A 21,947-nucleotide genomic window follows, 5' to 3' on the forward strand; every position below is an offset into this window, starting at 1 on the left:
TCATAATTACGTTTCCACCAGCACTTTTGCATTTTGCCTAATCTCCAATTAGCAATAGAGTTACCACCTAACCCTCAAAATAAAGCCCAATCATTATGTCTTGTTGTGTGTGTGGGGGCCTGTGCAAATGCTCAAATCATTTCATTTACAGCATATTCCTTCTGATTAAACGAAAGCCAGAACACAGGCAGAATGTCCACGAGAAAACTATAGATTTTTTGGTACGTCGTGCGTTATTTGAAAAAGGAACAATCACCTCTTTTTGGTAAATATTATTGCTATTGAGTATTGATACGTATTTGTAGTTCAAAAAAAAAAGATACGTATTTGAGAACAGAATGATACTTAAAAGAAATATTGATAAAAACTACCATTTAATTAGCCTTTCAGTGTTATTAATAAAATGAACGTAGTTTAAGATAAAGTAAATAAGTTAACTTAAAATATGAACATAACATTCTTCTCAAAAATATGAAGTTCCTTTAGGTAGTTGTCAAACATTACATGATTTCCATTATTGACACTTACAGAAATACTCCTTTTGTTTCGTAATAAGTGTCATTTTATATTTGTTCTCACATATTAATAAATTATTTAATTTTAGATATTTTCTATATAAAACATTATTACCAATATATCTACTCATATTTCAATCAATAAAGAATAAGCTGAATAATAAAATTAATAAATTAATTAAAAATACTAAAACAACATTTATTTTCGAACAAAATTTTTTCTACAATGACACTTAATATGAAACGGAAAGAATATTGATCAAAAATTATTTCATCCGTTTCTATATAAGTATCATTTTGACATTTTTCACATAAATTAAAAAAATGACATAAATATATGTGAGTTGTTATTAATTACATCTCTCTAACTAATAGTATTTGAGATAAATAAAATTATTTATAAAATCAATGTAGTTTGTAATTAATTTTAGCTAAAAGTAAATATAGTTTGCATTAAAATTATAAAATGTCACTTTTTATGTAACAAAAAATATAAGAATGACACTTATTATGAAATAGAAAATACTACTCCCTCTGTTTTTTTAAGATACATATTCTAGACTTTTCACATATATTAAGAAATCACATTAAAAATACATTGATTTTTGTGAATAACAATTTTCTATAACTTTTAACCAATAAAAATCCAATAAACACAATTATTTTTTTTGAAGTTAACAGATTTTCATTAAATAATACATGGAAAAGTAAAATATGTATTTTTTTAAAACAATTTTTTTCTAGAATATGGATCTTAAAAAAACAGAGGGAGTATTTAATTAGCTATTCAGTGTTATTAATAAAATAAATTTAATTTAAGAACAGTAAATAAGTTAACCTAAACTAAATGGTTTTGGCCTAGTGATAAAAGACTCAGAAGTAACATTTTAAATGGTGAGAAGACGCGGATTTCGTAGATTTCGTGGTAATTAATCATTGGGTTTAATTTTTTTTTTGAGATCACACCACTGTTATCTAAAAAAAAGTTAACGTAAAATATAAACATAACATCGTTCTCAAAAATATGAAGTTACTTTAGATAGTTATCAAACATTACATGATTTTCACTTATTAGAAAAACATATAAAATTAACGTAAAACATGCACGGTAGAATAGTGTTTTGTTTCTAATATATGAAGTCCTTTTTGGTTATTTAGGTAGATGTCAAACATTACATGATTTCCATTAGGTTTGCCTAATTTTTGGAATTGAAATTCCATCTTCTTCGATAATTGATACATCTTAAAGTTTTACTATATTGGATCATCCATCATTTTCTTGAACAAATCATATGGTATAGTATGGATATCCATCACAGTCGCAGTTTTCTTAAAAAGGATTTGTATATTTTTTATTCATCAAAAGACGTAAAAATGCATATGGATGATAACATCAAGGAAAATTTTATTTCTTCAGAGACAAATCCACATGCTAGATTTAACGTGTTTACGATATGATTAACTTTTCTAGCTTTCTGTAGAACCTATGCGAATCTTCGTAGCACATTTAGTTTTTTTCTAAATAATATTCCACGCATGATAATTAGATTATGTTCCTCGGATGAAATGATTATGGAGACTTTTAACATTTAGTTCTGATTTTTTTTTTCCATTTAGTATTATATTTTATTAAAAGGTCTTGGTCCAGTCAGACCAAATCCAATCCGAGAAACACAAGATCCAGAAGGTCCGATTACAACATTGGCCCGACAAAAAAACACATTAAAAAATGGGTCTAAAGCCCAAACCAAACCCACGCGGCAAAAAAGCCACGCGTCCAAGACTAACCCGAGCCCGCCCACGTGTTGCCATCCACCAAATGCTCAGAACACGTGTCAGTTAGTCTCTCTTCGTGATCCGACGGTCGAGGTTTTTTCCGGAAAAAACGAAAAAAGGATTGACTTCGCCGGAGCTCCATCGACAAACCACCGCACCCATCGATGTCGCCAAATCTTTTTCCCCCGGAGAGCTTCATCAAGTCTGTCTTGAGATCTCCTCCAGGTCATATGCTACCACCGCTTGCGACAATAAACCACGCCCTTACTCTTGTTTTTTCTTCGCTTCAGCCCCATCGTCGGAGAGCTTCACCGAACACCATGTCGAAATCTCAAACCACCGAGAAAACGAGCCAGACACTGAAACACAGAGCACCGAAACTAAGTTACCACAACGATGATCCTCCGCGATCATCATCAAACGCCAATTTGTTTCCGAAAGTCGGCGAGGCTCGGCTGAAAAAACCTCTGCCCCCCAAAGTCAAAGCCGGCGACCACCGCCTGAAGAAGACGTCGTAGCCCCAGAGTCAAGTAAAGACAAAACAGAACCGATCTAAACTATTGGTGTCAGAAAAACACGATCCAAACACCGCCGCTATATAACAAACAGAAAAGAAAACTAGTAAGAGAGGGATGGTAACCAGCGGCGTAAGCCCACCGGCCACCGAAGCGTGACCACTTTAAACCTCTGCTTGTAGTGAGAAGGTAGAGCTTTCTAGAGAGAGAAACTTATCTAAGTTATAACATTTAGTTCTGATATATTCTTGATGTCAAAAAAAAAATTCTGATATATTCTATGCGTTTTTTCTTTGGGTATGAATTTTAAGACATGCATTTAAGTTGGAACTTTGAAGACGAAATACAAGTTATATATGCTAAATAAGACCATGATTAACTCCGATCTTTTAACTGGATTTTTAGTTTTGAGTAAGACACATTTTTTAGTTTTTTTTTTTAGATTTTAATTAAAAAAAAATTAAAAACCGTTTTTTAGCCAAAAATATAAAAAAGTGTCAAATCATGAGTTAAAAACTTCAAATAAGAGACCGGAATTAATCATGTTCAAAATACTTAAACACATATAATGTATTCTGTTTAATCTGTACTATGAGATCAGGAAAAATATAAAAGCTGAGGCTTAAGTGGTAGGAGATGTGGGTCACATGCAGTTATGGAGAAACAATGTGTTTTTGTTGGTGTTGTAGACTTGTAGTTTTATAAACAGCAACAAACACGTCTAGAATGTACATGAAATAAATGGTGTTCGTGTCTTGAGGAATGATGAAAATTAATAATAACAAATGTTATGAGACATCACTCACATCAAACAATAATACTATATGATGTTCAAAAGGAGAATCATATGGTCTGATCCACTCTGCAGTAGGTCGAGTTGGGCAGTGTGAAGATTGTGTGAATCGAATCCCTGATATTTATTTTTACAGTTTGTAACTCAGTTCACACCCCTGGAAGATTTTCTACCAATATGAAAGATCCTCTTACTTAACGGTCTGAAGATTAACTCTAATACCAATAAAATTGCAGGGCTCAGCAGGCGATGAAGAATGGAACTTTTACCAATGGAAAAAAAAAATAGTTACAAGATAAGATTTAATAATCAACAGATATTTACAACAGAATTGAGACTTCAAACATAAACAATAAAAAAGGCCTTAACAAAAGTATCAGACTATCACAAGTTTCTCACTACCAAAGATGATAATTTCACTACTCTGCAAACTCGAAGATCTCACCTGTTTTTAATTATTATTTGCTCCTCAGTGTATACCTCTTTTGACCGTTTGGTCACCACCGTCAAGTTACAAATATGTGGTACCGTGAATCTCCATACCAGTCCCTCTTCCAAGATTACACCGTAATACCCAAATGTGGATAAAATACCATAAGTATGGTGAAGGCAAACAACGTCTGTTCTTGTTGGAAATGGAAAGTTGAAAGAGCTTCAATGGCAGAGTGCCTCTCCATATGCTACCCATTGTTTGAAGCTATCCGTAAAATCATCGCGAATATTTGTGTTTACAGACGGTTCGGTTCCCATAGGTTCCTTTCCCTGCCAAAGGAAATAAACTCCGGTTAAGTTTCATGTGCAAGTAACCAAGTGACAATATATGCCTCTCAAAAAAATCTAATAATCGAGCGGTGTGATATGTAAGATACAACATGAAATCACCCCACTGGGATAACTTTCACCAAACAAATTATGTTATTAGTTAATACAGAATTGCTAATAAGCCACTAAGATATTTTTCCCCAGTTCCCCATCTCCCATGCTTGTTAAATACTACAATAGCATCTTCGTCTACTCTGAGCACGTTCAAGACTAACTTTTGTGGTTCGAGTTTTAGCCAGTGGTTCATCCAAGTTTCAGAGAAAATATCATATAGAAAAATATGAGCTAGAACTGAAACTCAATGCAAAGTAGAATATACTGACCTTCCTGCTGCTTGATCCACGCTCGCTCATAGCTGGCATGGACTGTTTTACTTCACTTATAATATTCTCTGATGATGACATTTCTGCGGTTGAACAGCTTGCAAGTGCTGACGGCCTACCAAAAGAGCAATGTGAATTCAAAGTTGCTGATCACTCATAATTTTGCTTATGAATGGAGAAAAACTCATAATTTTTGGACGGAACCATAATCAGCCGGATGGATTTTCAGAAAGGTGACCAATATGATGCTATATAGAAAGTTATAAGCTTCTATGTAGCAAGATGTGGTTGTTCCATCGCTGCTTTAAATAGTATCTCTTTTGCTTAAAATAGGATCTCTTTAATGCACAGTTGTTTTACCTGTACAACTGATCGTTATCGTAAAGATTTTCCGATGATGAAAGCCACTCGACATCAACAAAGTTTGAGACACTAGAGATGTCTTCCTGCTCGGACAAGTAATTGGAGTTACTACCATTACGTTGAACCTTCTGCGCATCTCCAAAAAAATGTGAGCTAGGCATTGACGGAGTACACCTACAAAGATGTTACAGCTGAAGATTCAGACCAACAAGAGAGAGAGAAGTGTTACTATGTACTAGCACACACAAATTCTTTCGACTACATGAAGTAGAACGACAACACCTCATCAATTTATGAGCTATAGTAAGGGTTGAATTGATATACACAATAGAAGTCCACTCAGCAAAAAACTATAATGCATACATATGCCCAAGCTAAAGAAACCAGCAGTACATATTTTATTAAGCTATAATCCAAAAGAAAATAAACAAACCTTGATAATGCTACATCAGCAGCTGGCATATCTGGTGATGACTCTGAAACTATATGAGTCACTTGGCGTGATGGCAAGCCTTTACGTGATATGCTTTCATGCTTGCTACTCATTGAGGTCATCGGTGTGCGACTTTCATGGAGAATATTTCCATCTGATAAGCACCTCTTCACAAAAAACCTGGAAACATAGTGGTAAGAGCTACTGATCATATACATGTAGCGAAGTACATACATTTCTGTTAATAGAGCAAATTCCATATGATTAGGATCACAACAATTTCAAAAAATGGAAACTGGAAGTTATGGTGGAGAGAATGACATTCATGAGAGAAATAAATTCGAATGATGTAGAGCCTGTTTGTTTTAAAGTTCGTATACAGAACGCATTGAAAGTAGGTCTAAGCAACTATAATTCTTATAGCTCCTACAATCATCAAAGCATGTCAGACGAATGGAATCCTCAAAACCTTAGTGAAAGATGACCACCAAATTCTAAATACATATACCTACATAGTTGCAGTCACAGAAACCCACCTTTCATCGTCCTCCATGCTTAACTCTCCATTTCGCCCACTAGATTGGGAATCTGAACGCAACTCCCAAACCGCCTGCTTCCCTTGTTCAGGCTGGAAAGTACCAAGAAATCTGCATGTGGAAAGCCACAAAAGCCCAAAGACTTTCTGTAAGACTCTGGGAGATCATGGCGTAACATGTATATATGAGAGTGACAGAGAGCAGCTCACATATTAATAGCATCTTGTTTATCCGCATCCATATATGCGTTATTATAATATCGTTGCAGAGTCCTCAAGAACTCTTGTGACTGGGTTGCTGCTTTCCACTGGCCTCTCCTCTCACTGAAAACCTATTATATACCAGAAATTATGGGAATCAACAAAGTGTCCCCAAACAATAGTGCGCATAATGGTAACTTGAGTCGGCTACATATAATAATAATAAATATATCGGCTGACAAGTGAAAGTGTCAGCTGCTATAGGATCAAATAAAAAGGCTGATTGATTAGCATGCATGGAGAATTCCTGCTGTTCAACCGAGAAACCAGGATGTACAAATGACATTTTAGGTTTTTCATGAGCTTAGATATGTTTCAAGGAAAGGCAAGGTCTGGTATTTAATTGTGAACATTCAAAACTGTGACGTGAAATGGGATATTTTATTTCATCTAACCAGTCGTGAATCATTTTTAGCTAAGACTAAATGGAATCTACTTTGTGCAATTTGTCTCAACTAACTGTTTGTAACAGAAGACTTTATAAAAGGCAGTTACAAGAGAATTAACAATATTAATCCAATGCTCTCAGGACTTGGGGAGGGGGGTAGGACATACCTTATTGTGGGCGGCAGATCCACCATATTGATAAGCTAGCGTGTCTCCCATATTCTCATATAACCCCATTAGTGAACTTGACAGAGGATCATCAAGTTCTATCGTAGGAGCATCTCTAATTCCCAAAGCATGAAGCTGTTGTCCTAGAGCAGCCCAACCATATGCATACTGTGCAACATTTGTACGATCAAGACAATCTATGCAGTTGGTTCTCAGCACGCCACTCTGGAGCTTACTAGGCTTGACATCATAATCGTCATTATCAACATTCTTACTTGAGCGAAAATTCTTCTCTAGGGAATCATGTATCCCACTATCATCATCAGAACTATTATGTGGAGACATGTCCGCACTGCATTTTAAGACATCATTAGTAATGTAAGAGTTTTAATATATAGGTGCACGCAAAATAATCATTTTCCACCAAGATCTAGTTGAATGCTATCACCAGTTTACAAAGAGTAACACCAATTGCGGATAATTGATGACAATTAACAAAGTGATCCACATTGCAGAAGATAACTAGGAAAGGACGACTATCCTAGAAGATCAATTCCCTGAACTACTTTGACAGGTTTCATCTTAATATAACAGAGAGCGATATAATAACGGGGGAGAATTTATATGATGAACAAGTTACAAAAGCTCAAGCAAAAGGCTTACTCAGAAGAAGACAAACTCAGATAACCATCGAGCTTCATTGCTGGGGTAACTTGATAATAAAAGAAACCTGTTAGCATCAAAGCACAGGTAGCTACTTTGCCAAGAAGTGCCAAGACATTTGCTGTTTTGCTGTAATAAAGACAAAGAAAAGATGAAACTGATTTTCATCTAAAACATGTACTGTATTTATAATTTCTTTTCTGAAGGAGCTGGAACGCAAATTTAAAAAGGATACCTCTGAAAATGTTTGTGCAAGTCCCAGTGGAGGAATCTTAAACGATTTTCTTCAGGCAGATCTTTGTTTATAAAGTCAATTGCATTAGCAAACTCTGCCCGGAGGATTGACTCTCTGGGTCTCCTCTCTTTTGTCTATTGATTGTCAAAAGCAACAGGAAAAATCAGTGAAAGCTTTGAGGTGCGAGAATATCAAAATGACGTGCCCTTGCCAATACGAAAAGTACCTAGGCCGAAATGATTATGAAAGATTAGGCAGCTCACCTTGATCAAGTTTAGAATAATGATGGGGTTTCCATATCGCTCTACAAGATTTTCAAAGTGAAGTCTAGTTGCCTCAAAGTTCAGGTCCCTTTTTGACACTGGATTTGACATTGAAATATTCAGACACACAGAGGAGAAACAGATACGTGGAGAGAGAGAGAGGGAAGGGACCAGGCAGTATAACACTTACATACTATATCTGGCTTAATATTCATCCGCGAGGTCTCCTGTGACCAGAATAGAGGGATTGAGCCACGATTCTGCACAACAGAACTTATTTGCATGGGATGGTCTTCAGGAACGTCCTCAGACACTATCTGCTCTGTTTCGACATCATTAGCAACATTCCCACTTTCGTTTATTCCTCGTTTCAAGTACCTAAAATCAAAAGGGGGTTAGGAGAAAAGAAGCATAATACCTACCTCAAGTAAATATGCATACTTTAAATCTCATTGTTGGAAAGAACAATGGAGATAGGGAATTGAACAATGATTGCGCGTGTATTCTAATGTGATTAACAATGTCGGCTTTATTTGCAATGATTTCAGTGTTACTGTTACAGGTTACAGAGCAGGAAACTAGGGAGCAATGAAATCTGATACCTGGTTCCAGCATTATGGCGGGAGCGCCTAGCAATAAGAGTGAGTTTAAAATTCCGTCCAGCTTCAGAAAGACTTGTCTACAAGCACAACAAATCAAGGTTCAGTACCTATGAATCTAAACAGTACTATGAAACTATCAAGGTATTTGAGAATAAAGATGCAAGTTACATATGAAATAGCACAGCCAAGAACATCAAAACTGATACATAGAGCTATAAAAAAACTATACTGCTTCTTTTGCAGACCTTTTGGTGCAAGACAAAACATAATATAGTGAAGCAAAATATTGTAATCCCAAAGAAAATGGTACACAAATAACAAAAAATACTGCTGTGACAAAAAAGGAAAGCAATTCGGGAAAACTTTCTTCTCTTTGGCAGTGAGGAGCAGAATATATATACCGATTCTTACCTGCTTAAAGAAACCATAGACCAATGCTACAGTCCAGACGGTATTCCGAAGATGATGTCGAATTCCGCGAGTCAAGAACTCATTCCACACAAACATTTTCTTATAGAGAGTAGTACCACCACTCTCACGGTCGCATATATTCTTCTGGAAACAACGCATGATATTGAAAGAATAGCTGAAAAAGAAGTCTTTTGTAAGGTCCACCATACACAGGAGCCTCTTGTACCTGTTTATACAACAAGTGGATTCCGTTCATAAAAAAGGTAGAAGGGTGTAATAAATGAACACATGTACTCTCACTCTCTTTTCACCCAACAGAAAAGAAAGGAAAAACAGAAACTTTCTTCAACAATAAGCTTGGAACGGGAATAATAAAGTAAAAAGAAGTTAAGAAGAAGCAAAAAGAAACACCTGTTCTCGTCTCTTGAATTAGCAAAGTTGGAAAGCACGCCGGTAGAATTACGCAAAGAGATGATCTCACTCTTGGAGACTTGATAGACCCTGTGACCACAAATTTCGCCAATCTCTCTTCTCTCAGTAATAAGCAGCATGTAGTATGGTCCCAAAAACTTAATGAACCCTGAGACCACATAAACCAAAATTGTGAGAAGACGCTGTAAAAAAAGTAAAAACATTCAGTGAACATAAGCGGAGAGAGACAATACCAATGAGGCCAAAACAGAGAGTGACAAGTTTGAGGCCGCCAGTGGCCTTGTTGCCATCGTGTATACGTTTGAGCAAGTCGTAGCATTCTGTTTTGGTATAGGGAGTGGAGTCCTCGCTGAGATTAAGGGCAGAGGCATCAAGACGGTCTATCTTTAGTACTCTATACACTCCATTACCGTTCCAACCAATCATATAGAAATTCTGAAAAAAGATATCATCATGATGTTAGCTACAAATGAATTGATCCAAAACAAAAAAAAAAGGTGCAAGGAGGAAGTAGTAGTATGTTACGGATTGAGTCTCAAAGAGTTTGAATTGTTGCATAGAGGCTAGAAGGGAAGATGATGATGATGATCCAGAGGAGGCGGAGGAGGTCGAGCCTCCGTTCTCCATTGATTGCGGTGAGGTTATTCAGAGCACAAAACTTTTGTCTCTGTGGGAAAGAGAGAAGACAAGATTTTGAATTTCACACGCAAAAAAAAAAAAAAAAAAACAAAAAGATGCTTATAAGAGATCAAAGGTTGTTACTTTTTTTTGTTTTCACTCTAATACATGAAACAAATGCGAGATTTTGGTAAGGGGGAGGCAGGTAATAGAGAGACCCGATCGATCAAGGGAGATCACACGAATGAATGCCCAAAAGATTAAGAAAACAAACAAACGAAGAAGGAAAGCTCAGATTCGAAAGGGTTTTTAATGATGCAGAGAGATAGAGAGAGAGGAAATGAGGAAGAAGAAGATGATGATGATTCAGATGTTTTCTATTGTTTCGGGTCGAGACAAGGAAGGAAGGAAGGAAGGAAGGAAGGAGATTGGATCGGGGAAACAATGAGGTGGATGTAGAGACGACGAGCAAAACACACCACCTATTTCCTTTTTTTTTCTTTTTTTTTTTTATTGTTTTTTGGGATTTGCAAAACAAATTTAAATAAAATAGTCCACCCCGTGACAGACAAGTGCTTCTCTCTCTCTCTATATATACTTACAGCTGTCTCAACTCTAATGGAACAGCTGCACTTTCGAGGTCTTTCCCGGAGTATTACTCAATTCACATCCTTTTTTTTTTATAACTACTAAAAGTCAATTATCATGATTCACGAGTTGAGGTCAGTCTCATTTTACCAAATATTAAGGGGGGTGTCACAAATACATGTTTACATTATCAGGTGATGCTGACGCCAACACAAATTTAATTATTAAAAGATATCAGGAGGTGACGATAAACACATCTCACTACAAGGATTACAAATCATTTTTTGTGTACAATAGTGTTTTTTTTATGGGAATTGGGCTCTATAGCCATGAAAAAAAGGTAATTAGCAGACTAGCGTTTTTACCTAACGGAAGGATATACGCCGTTATAAATATATAATATTACTATGATATCCTCTTAAACTCACCGGCTGACCTGATAGAAAACAAAAATAATAACTATTACAGCAAAGTAACTCGTGTCCTTCCCCATTCCACACAAACTCTCTCATCTTTCATCCTCTTCTGTTTCCTCCTCTCGATAATCTCCACCGCAATTCCTCTTTCGATAATCCCCATTCCGTTCGTCGGTGCTTGTAATCAGAGACTACTCTATCTCCGTCGTTCTCTCTTCCAAGTCGTGTGGTGGTTCTTTTGGGTTTAGGTCTCGGCGGAGGGGAGTAAAACTACCAGTGGTTGTCTATTCCGTTCTAGTTGCTTCATGCCGTTTAGCTCTCGTACTTCTGTAAGTTATTGTCGTTGTCTCCTTCTCCTCTGTTAAAGTTATTGCCGTTGTCTCCTTCTCCTCTGTTTGTTGGATTGCAATTTTCCGATCTGCTCAAAATTAGGATTTGTCGTTGTCTCAAAATATGACTCCCCAAATAGAATTAGGGTTTGCGTGTTCCCTGATTGTTTGAGGGCTTTTTGAATTTGATTTGTTTCATGTCGATGCTGTAAAATATGTGGGGTAGTAAGTCATGCGAAATCTGTAGAATTTTTTAACATTGAAACGGTATGTGACTACACATAGTATGAATTTTAAGTTCTGGTTTCTACTTCAAATGAAATAGTATTCGTAAACCTATCAACCATGTGACATAGTATGGAAACATTTTTACAAGTATGCTTCCTAGAACTGGTGGTTGTGTGTCGTTTTCTTAGTAGGGTCTTAAACAACGGTTTGGTACTGTTTAAACTACGGTTTGATTTTCTTTTTTTTTGAAATGGTATGTTACTACACATAGTATGAATTTTAAGTTCTGGTTTCTACTTCAAATGAAATAGTATTCGTAAACCTATCAACCATGTGATATAGTATGGAAACAATAAATGGTGCATGGGAGGATGAAGACTTTGCGTCGTTGAGTGCATCACAGTTTGGCCAAGTACTGAGGATGGGGTCCCATACCTTCTCCGTTATGTCTCTTCATTACATTCTTTCACGCCAGTTGGTAACGGAGAAGGACTTCAAACTTTGGTGTCTTTTCGTTGGGAAGCCAATACGTTATGCTATTCAAGACTTCGCACTTGTGACCGGGCTCAATTGTGGACCAATAGTGGACGTCCACCTTAAGTCGAAGGGTAAAGGGCAGCGGGGGAAGGGAAGTTCTAACTCCAAGTCCTCAGCCTCATCACCGTCAATATGGAATGTTTTGTTTGGAAAGGAGGATAAGCCCACCACCAGCTTGATAATTGACCGCCTTGTCAAGGGGAAAAAAATAGAAGGACCCGTAACCCGTCTGCGATTGTCGTTGTTGGTGCTTGTGAAAGGTATTTTGTGGGGGAAACACCGGATTATCGTCTTACTATCGTGCACATTATCGTCCAGGTGACCCGAGAATTATGGAGATGTTTTGTATCTACATTTCTATACCATTTAATATTATATGAAATGGAAATTGTACTATACTTTATTATGTATGCTTGACTAATTATGTATGCTTTAATATGAGAAGTTTTCGTACGTGTTTGGAATTATATTTAGTACACACAATTTAATAACATACTATCCTTGTTTATTTTTGGATTTGGGTTGATATTTCCAGATTAGGGTATAATATTAAAAATCACTAAAACTAATCATCTGTTATACTGTTGATCTTTGGGGTTTGGGTTGACATTTCCTCTTAGGATTTAGTTTTGATAATTGAGTTCGGGTATGTCAGGTACTATACTTGATTATGCTATGCTTGACTAATATACACTATTTCCATACTATTCTATGTGTAAAATATAGTATGGAAATCATGTTAACTTTAAAAGAGTAATTTTCCTATGAAACTAGGTTTATTAGAATATTCGCACAAGAACTTACCTCCTTCTTGCTTCAAACCAGTGAATCTTTAACTTCCTTCACTTTGTTACTTCTAAGTGTTTTCACATAGATTACGGTGATTATTATATGGAATACACCATTTATGGTTTGCTTTCACTTCATTATTTAAGATTAGCGGTGTTAATTTCCACCACTTGTTTACCCCTCTACAGTAAAAATATCATCAGTAAATCTACCTTTCTACGTGGCTTTTCCCTCTTCTTTAATCTGCAAAAGCTGTAACCCACAATTACAAATTTATTGCACTAACTACATCATCGCCTCTCTCCAACCGCACATTTCACCGTCTATGTTCGTGATTATATTAGTAAATGATAAACAATAAAGCTATTCTATTTTTGTCATGTAAAATGGAATTTATTCTCATATAAAATAGATCCTTCGTAACATGCTATTTTATTCTATGTGTTACTTTCAGTTGTCATACACGCTTTGTATAATTAAGTGCCCGAAAAAGAACCACGTCTCTTACTTCTGTAAATGTAACTGACAACTTGTTAAGTGAAAGGGTAGAACCGGCTTGATTGAGACCAAAAAGCCAAACACTAAATTATGTCAAAATCATGCTTATTTTCTTAATTTCTCTCTGAAATATGGCTATTACGCCAATAAGCCCTTTTTTTTTTTTGGGTTACTGTATTTAATTGTAGAGGTTCTTTCTGGTCTTTTTTTTCTTTTTGAAACAAGGTTCTTTTTGGTCAGAGCAGAAAAGTTATAAGTAAGCTGAGCTCAAACAAAAGATTGTGGATGTCCAGTCACACCCTATGTCAAAACTAGTGCTTTACACACAAGGTACCAACTTTCATTACCTGGAAAACCTACTTACAAAGCTAAAATTTGTGCCCTCCTCACTTCTTTCATGCTTACGCAAATCTAATTCATGATCCTCAGTGACGAGAAACAAGAAAAAAGAAAAAGGGGTTCTTCACCTCTTACAAGTGAAGAGGATTGCACAGAACACACAAAGGCAAGTCAAAACCAAATCAATCCTTACAATCTGTCACACCTTCTGTAGATACTTGAAATCTAGCTTCTGCTTCTGGCAAGCATGGCGAGCTTATCACTTTGCATATTCTCTCCTCTCCTCTTCCTTTCCTCAATGCCAACCTGTATTTATATATATATATATATGATTCCTCATTATATAACCAACACACATACTTTTTTGCCCACTAGAAAAGAAACAAGGATTTGGAATTGCAAAACCATTACCGACCTTGTTGTGGTTGCATGAGCCATGATATTCCCACCAATCGGCTTAAACTGCGGACCAGCAAATACAGCTGAACCATCTACTTGCGCAACTACTTGGTTCGTTATAACCACAGCCACACCAAACTACAGCGGAGAAAAGTTTCAGGACGGTACAGAGGAATATTGAAAAGGAAACTGTTAATACTACTCAATGTTCACCTCATCTGCTAATTTCTGCAGACTTCTCAAGAACTTTGCAAGATGCATTTGTCTGGCCGAAAGCTCTCCCCTTCCCGAGAAGTCTGTCCTGTAGAGAGCCGTAGCACTATCGACAATCATGAGAGCAAATCTGTTTCATCATAACGTTCAAAGTTAGCATTCTCATCATGAACACAATGGAACTGAACACTAAATGGAAACTCAACGCACCTTGTTTCAACCATCATCGATGCTGCTTCAAGCAAAAGCCTTGACTGATGATCAGTATTGTACGCCCTCGCATAGGCAACGTTTTCCAGCACATCTGCTCCATTTAGTCCAAACCTACATCATTTTAAATTGATTTCTTACGGATTGTTCTGTCTCAAGAACCCCCACCCTGGTCTCAAATGTTTTACAAGGAAAGCATACCTGTCAGCTATCTGCAAAAGTCTTTGTGGCCTGAATGTTCCCTCGGCATCGATGTACATTGCCTTTCCCTCTCCACCTCCTTGATCCATTGGAAGCTGATCGTTTTAAAACCAGAACCTCAATGTGAATATCTTTCTCAATTTCTCAAAAATGTACTAAGAGACTCAAGCTCACTGATTCCTACTAGACAAGCAACAATAGCAGAGTAGTGAATAAAGGAAAATGGTTCTTACTTGACAAGTTACACACAGTGTATGGCACAACTGAGTCTTTCCTGAGCGGAACTCACCGTATAACTCAGTGATGGATCCGGTTTCAATTCCTCCTATTGAGAATCCAGGCAAAGTAAAGATCATAGTAGCAAAATAAACTTCTAAAATGCACCAAAATAAATAAATAACAACCAACCTTCAAGAACTTTGTCGAGCTCCCGTGATCCAGAGGTAATCTGAATGATCTCCTGTCTCTGAGCGTGGAGCTGGGTAGCACTAGTGAAACCCAGAGGAACGAGCTTCGAAGCTGTCACAGAGAGGAAACAACACATATAAGAAAATGCAAAATCTCTGTAATATAACAAAAGAAGGATCTTTCAACGTGACTTGCCTGCTTCCACGATTTTGTCAACCTTGGCATCACTGATTCCTTTAATCAGCAAGAGATCCTTCCTGGGAGTATAAGCAACGCCTTCAACAGTGCAGAGACCAGCATCCCTGAGCTTCTTCACATCAACAGAAGCTATACCTGCCGCCTGGTGATTCAAACAGTATATAACCAAAGGACTATCACCAGAAGTACAAAACACTCCAAAAAGGTGTCAACTTTATCTGAATCCAACAAAAACCCTAAATGTGTTTCTTCACTCAGATCCCAATTCTCGCTCAGATCAACCACCGTGAGAACGAACAAAAAAGCAGAGATCTTTAGTGAAATCAACCCGAACCCATTTCAATTAGCGCAAGATCCGACGAAGCGTATGCATCGAGAAGAGGTAATTGGCTCTGGAGAAACTGTTACCTGAAGCTGTTCGACGGGGAAAGGGCCGTGCTGGATCTCTTCATCGTCTTGTTGCTGAACAGCGTTCTGGTTTCTACGCTGCTCCACCGTTGTCGCCATTGCTCTCAGTCGGAATAGATTTCCAGTGAAAGCGAGAAAGCAGCAAATTGAGACTTTGCGAGTGGACTGGAGGGAAATGGTGAAGGCTGCTTCTCTGAAAAGAATTGAAAGAGGCGCCACTGACATTTAACAAAGACGATGAGGTAAAGGCTTCTCAAACAAGTCTCGATTACGTTGTGGTCCAGTTATCCTTATTGGGCCTTACTCGCCATAAGCCTATATATCTTTAAGCCCGATTTAACTTGACCCATGATTTAATTTCTTACTTCAAAACAAACAATTAAATTGCGAGGCAAAACAATAGGGGAACTCTTATAAAAAACTTTGACAGTGAACTAACATTTTATTTTTTTTACTAGCACTTTGAACTTTTTAAATGACATTTATATCACAAAAAAATCTTCGACATAAATTCTTCAACATGGTTTATTTGTTCATCAAATAAATAAAAGAGCTTATTGAAAAAGTAAATGCGGTGGTGATGTGTCAACTTTTTCGAAAAAATAATTACTAAATAATAAAAAAAATTCAGAAACTAAATAAAAATTAAAGAAAATTCAGAAAATTAATTAAAATTTCAAATATAATTAGAGTTAATAAAATACATAAATTAAATAAAAACTGTAAAATAAATTAAAATAAATTAAAATACAGAAATTTGAATAAAAATTCAGTAAATCAAAAAAACAAAAAAAAAAAAAGAAAAAATTCAAAATTCAAAATATTTTTTAATTACTAGATTATCATTTAAATAAAACAAACAGACCATCGTTGACGATATCTCGCACGATAGTTTCTGACATCATTGTTATAAATGACGGTAGATATGTCAATAATAATTTTTTTGGTAGATATGTCAAAGTTTTTAAAAACGGTAGATATTGTTTAATATTTTGAACTTTTGTTCTATTTTCTGAATTTTTATTTAATTTTCTGAATTTTTTTTAGTTTTCTAATTTTTTTAATTTTCAGATTTGTCCCTAGGTGTGACTCTTTTGATCAAATCAAATAATAGTGAGAAAAGGTTAGGTTTTGGATTGGATCATTCATGTTTCTTTAATTCTAATCAGTTAAGTTTGGCAAGAAAATATAGGGCATGCGTTAAGGCCAGCATAAAAACTATATTGTTGCATACAATCTAAGTTTATATCACTCGGTTACAACTTTTAGTTAGTGTACTAGATTTTGACCCGCGCTTTGGAAGCGCGGAATATTTTACGATGAAAAATTTCACTAATAACTTAACAAATATTTTGATAACTTTTGAAAAGTGTGTATTTAAAATATTTTTACAATTAAATCAGTGTTTTTAAATTCAACCCCATTGTGATTATACCGGTTAATCCGGAGATCTGACAATTCAATTTAGGTTTTTAAAATATTCATATTAAAAAAAATTACTAAAACCCGAGACTAACCGATTGAACTGATGGATAACCGATATGTAATCTAATTTGATTTAAATTGTAATAGTTTCATAATTTGTAATCTTATAATCCAAATTTTAAAGTTTATTATTTTGAAATTTATGAAATTATGACGTTTCTAAAAAATTTTAAAGAGAAAATGATAGATATAAAATAACTAAGATTAATTATTGTATTGTTTGGAAACATTGATAGTAGTATAAAAATATATTGTTTGGAAACATTAATAGTAGTATAAAGAAATAAGTATATTGTTTGGAAACATGGATAGTAATATAAAGAAAGGAACATTAGTGATTTAATGTAGGTTTAACTATAAAGTATAAAGATGTATTTAATTTAAAAACTTACATAATAAATATTAGGTCCAACAGAATGTTTCTGTTTTAATAAGATAGATTTGTTAGTTGTAACCGGTGGCGGCCCTGTGCAGGAGCGACAGAAACATAGGATTCTGGCCATGTTCTTAATAACAAAAATTTCGACAGTGTTTTGCTTAAAAGCTTCAATAGAATGGGAAAATGGTTTATTCCCCTATGAACTAGTTGTTCACAGTTTTTTCATACATTAACATAGCGGATTGGTAAACTAGTAGTTGTTGCTCTTTTTTTTTTTATGCATCATGTAAATCGTTTTACTCTTCATCATCAATTGCGAATAAAATTTATTATTTTGTAGAAGATTAAACGTTTTACATGATGCATAAAGAAAGAAGAGCATTAACATAGCGGATTGGTAAACTAGTAGTTGTTGCTCTTCTTTTTTTATGCATCATGTAAAACGTTTAATTTTCTACAAAATAATAAATTTTATTCGCAATTGATGATGAAGAGTAAAACGATTTTTGAAGAAGAATAGCAGTTGACAAAAAAAAAAGAACAAAACGATGTATTATCTTTTTTTATCAACCCAAATTAAACCGGTTATCCACTTGTCATAAACTAAATTAATGTTTAAATAACACAATTTACGATTTTAAGAGAATTAGCTTAAAATTGATAGTTTGTGTATGTAATTCAAAAAATAGCGTAGTTCGTGTGGTTTTTGACAAAGTTTAAAAATTTGTGTGTGAAAAAACTGGAAATAATTAGTTCATAAAGGAATAACCAATATTTTCGTTGTTCGTGTGGTTTTTGGCATGACTTAAAAATTCGTGTGTGGAAAAACCGGGAACAACTAGTTCGTAGGGGAATAAGCCATTTTCCCTCAGTAATAGAATAGTTGGTGAAACATGCCCATAATATTGCTTGAATTTTGGCCGTGTTTTGCTTATAATTCCGGCCGTGTTTTGCTTAAAAGTTTCATATAATCTCATAAGATATTAATTAGTTTGTTTGTATTTTATTTTAATTAACAGGTCTATATTTATAATTTGCTTCCAACCCAAATTATCTACGGACCAGTACTCGTTGTAACAACTATGTTGAATAAATTCAGTTCATTTCTGATTTTTATATTCAAATTGCGATTTAGACTTTTAAGATATGTTTTTCGGATTTACATCGCAAGAACGAAAAATAGATCTGCTGATTCTTTAACTAGATCTGCATGGTTTTCATAAAGAACTCTGTTATATTGACTGTTCCATTAGTATACATCACATGGACACACCCTATTGCATATATATGTAAATATAGATAGTTAAGGTCCTTCTTGTAATTAGTTTAGACCTACTCTCTCTCAATGTTTATAAGTATCGTACAAAGCTCTAATTTGTGAGTTTAATGTGGGCAGTTTAATGTGTCACTAGATTTTGATCCGCGCTTAAAAAGCGCGGAATTTTTGAATTATAAATAAAGTTTGATACCAATTAATATTTTTGAGATTATTGTACACTATTGTGTTCTAAAACCGTATTATATCAAAGAAAAGAATTTTGTTTAAAATTATATAGTTTATAAATTAGTTTATTTGAGATTTTGTATATACATTTTATATTTTTTTTTCTTAGGTCTTGGTATTTTACCGGACCTGAAAAACCAATCAAAATCCGACTCGAAAATATATGTGTAGTTCATGTCCGAATCTATTATAAGTACCTATTTAATATATTTTGGACCCGTGGGTCTCTGTTTGAGTTCGGTCCTCCCCGAAATCTGATTGGATGCACAAAGTATCTGAAATATTTTGTATATATTTGGTATAGGTAATTCAGACATGTTTTTGGTATTACATATAAGTTTCAAGTTTGGATTATTGGCTAAAATTTAAATTTAAAAATATATTTCAGGTCGGTAAAAATTTTGAGTACTTTTTAGTTTCATCGGGTTAGATTAGGATAAATGTTTAGATATTTTGGATATTTTTCGTGTTTCGGGTACATTGAGTCTTTTATGGGTCCTAAATAGCCTAACCAATCCAGAGCCGTAACATATCCAAAATTATATTTATTTTATAAATATTTGAATTATGAATCCGAACCAACTCAGACCTGAGAGAAACCAACATATACAATATGAATATGTTTGCTTGTCACGTAACTGCAATAGGAAGTGAACCTGAGAGGTTATAATATCTCATGTCTAACCTGTTTGTTACATAATTACGAACATTATAATCTTTTATAGTTCTCATGTGAATATTATATATTCTAGATGTCTCACCATTTTCTAATACAATTGTATCGCGATAGTAATTTTTTTTTTGTTTTAGAAAAATTTATTTGTTTTCCGTTTTAAGTGGTCTGTATTTTTTTATATATATTTACAATGCAGATATATCATGTATTTGCCATAATCTATTTATTAGTAATTCTTTTATTGTTTCCATATTTAAAAGTAAGATATTTTCTCTGGAATTTATTACATGTATTTCAGTTATGGTAACTGAATATATTTGATAAGATATTGATAATAAATCGTTTCTTTTTTTATTGCTAAAAAGCCATAATTGTTTTTTTAATGCTATCCATGTTTCCATGTTATCGTATAGCCAAACACACCAAAAAATTTTAAGCCTACTATCCAAGTATCCAAACACACCGAAATTGTACTTCAGCTTTAATAAGATAGATATATACTTTGGATTATTATATGCGACAATATAGTTTTTTTTTTCCTGGCCGCAATACTTTCTTGCCAAACTTAATTGATTCGAATGATCAAACCCAAGACCTAACTCTTTCTCTCTCTCACTATGTGGGTGTGACCTCTTTTATCAAATTTTTAGAAAACAATATTGTCGCATATAATCCAAGTATATAGTACTCGGTTATAACTTTTAGTTAGTGTATTTATTAGTTGTAACAGCTCTGTTGAATAAGTTCAGTTCATTTAAATCGAACATGAGACCGAAGTTTGCTATACACTATAGACATCTTTCCACCAAAAATATTAATACATAGTTTTGTACGAACATTTATGAACCAAATCAAATTAAAATTAGATCTTCAATTTTCGTAACACTAAATCTAAACGTTACCAAAGTCAGAGATTTTGATGATTCACAAAGAAAATATGTTTAAAACTGATATATATTATATTTGCTATTCTACCCTTTAAATTCCCAATTTACAAAACTTGACCAACTAATTTCGATCTCCACTAAAATGAAATAAATATTAAAAAGAAAAATAAAATAAAACAAAAATAAAAAAGTCAGACAAGAAGATCATCTCCGAAGAGGTAGAGAAGCCGCTCAACGGCCCAGCTAGGTTCGTTCTTAACCGGCCAATCTCCACACGACGACGTATTAGCAGCAAGAAGCGGAGTTCTACAAAGAGGACACGTGCGGTGGTTATCTTCCTCCCCGTCGCTATCATCACCGCCGCAGCACTCGTAGTCCAGCCACCTGTCGATACACTCTCGGTGAAACACGTGGCTGCAGTTTCTGAGCTCTCTGACCTCATCCCCGTCTTCCAGATCTCCAAGACACACCGCGCAAGTGTCGCTGATCAGCTCCGGAGACCGATCCCCGGCGTCACGGAACGTCGTCACGGCGAGGCTCTCCTTGATGGCCTGTGACGAGATCGGAGGAGTAGATGAGGAAGAGGAGGTAGATCTGGATCGGTAGCGTAAGATCCAAGTAAAGATCCATCTCAAGAGGGTGATTAAGACAGCCATTTGGTAGAGGAGTTGAGTGACGATGAGACCAGAATCTTCGATGAAGAAACTCATTGTTTGTTTTGCTTAGGAGTAGTAGGTAGTGAGAGAGAAGGGGAAGGAAGAATGAAGAATCAGATGCGTTTTTAATAGACAAGGATTAAAGTAGTTTGCTTTGCTTTTTTGTCTTAGTGGTGCCTGTCTTTTTTTTATTATTTATTGTATGGCTTTTAGTTTTGGGTTTATTATAATTTCTTAATTTGATGCAACTTGCTATTGTTTTTTTAATTACAAAATAGGTGTCAAGTTTTGAATTGTGATGATGTACACTTCGAACTTTCGGTGTAGACATGAAAGGAGTATTTTTCTTATTATATTTATTAGGAATATTCACTTTAGTGTAAGATATGTTTAGTTATGTAACGCGGAAATATTGTAAGATTATCGTTGATGCATGCTTTAATTGATTGCTTTTACAATAATCAATTAAATATGTTCATATAAA

General features: G+C 35.0%; 3 protein-coding genes across 3 annotated transcripts; all 3 read right to left on the reverse strand.

The window, feature by feature from the left end:
* Positions 1–3,849: 3,849 nt before the first annotated feature.
* On the reverse strand, positions 3,850–10,641 carry LOC108817564 (phosphoinositide phosphatase SAC4). Its single transcript, XM_018590288.2, has 17 exons — positions 10,260–10,641; positions 10,023–10,164; positions 9,731–9,932; positions 9,477–9,645; positions 9,066–9,291; positions 8,655–8,731; positions 8,243–8,430; positions 8,053–8,150; positions 7,790–7,923; positions 7,555–7,683; positions 6,892–7,243; positions 6,286–6,407; positions 6,077–6,187; positions 5,541–5,720; positions 5,105–5,281; positions 4,745–4,859; positions 3,850–4,361 (listed from the first exon to the last, which is right to left on the reverse strand). The coding sequence occupies exons 2-17, from the start codon at positions 10,122–10,124 to the stop codon at positions 4,254–4,256; spliced, it is 2,490 nt and encodes an 829-aa protein (XP_018445790.1). The 5' UTR covers positions 10,125–10,164; positions 10,260–10,641; the 3' UTR covers positions 3,850–4,253.
* Positions 10,642–13,747: 3,106 nt separating this feature from the next.
* On the reverse strand, positions 13,748–16,085 carry LOC108817565 (DNA repair protein RAD51 homolog 1). Its single transcript, XM_018590290.2, has 9 exons — positions 15,877–16,085; positions 15,466–15,610; positions 15,271–15,381; positions 15,096–15,187; positions 14,863–14,957; positions 14,662–14,775; positions 14,452–14,581; positions 14,255–14,376; positions 13,748–14,145 (listed from the first exon to the last, which is right to left on the reverse strand). Exons 1-9 carry the CDS (start codon positions 15,973–15,975, stop codon positions 14,022–14,024), a joined length of 1,032 nt encoding a protein of 343 aa, XP_018445792.1. The 5' UTR covers positions 15,976–16,085; the 3' UTR covers positions 13,748–14,021.
* Positions 16,086–20,856: 4,771 nt separating this feature from the next.
* LOC108814897 (brassinosteroid-responsive RING protein 1) lies at positions 20,857–21,639 on the reverse strand. Its single transcript, XM_018587540.2, has one exon. It carries the CDS (start codon positions 21,515–21,517, stop codon positions 20,999–21,001), a length of 519 nt encoding a protein of 172 aa, XP_018443042.1. The 5' UTR covers positions 21,518–21,639; the 3' UTR covers positions 20,857–20,998.
* Between the last annotated feature and the right edge of the window lie 308 nt (positions 21,640–21,947).

This window comes from Raphanus sativus, chromosome 7 (genome assembly GCF_000801105.2).
Source record: "Raphanus sativus cultivar WK10039 chromosome 7, ASM80110v3, whole genome shotgun sequence".
In the NCBI taxonomy this organism is placed as follows: domain Eukaryota; kingdom Viridiplantae; phylum Streptophyta; class Magnoliopsida; order Brassicales; family Brassicaceae; genus Raphanus; species Raphanus sativus.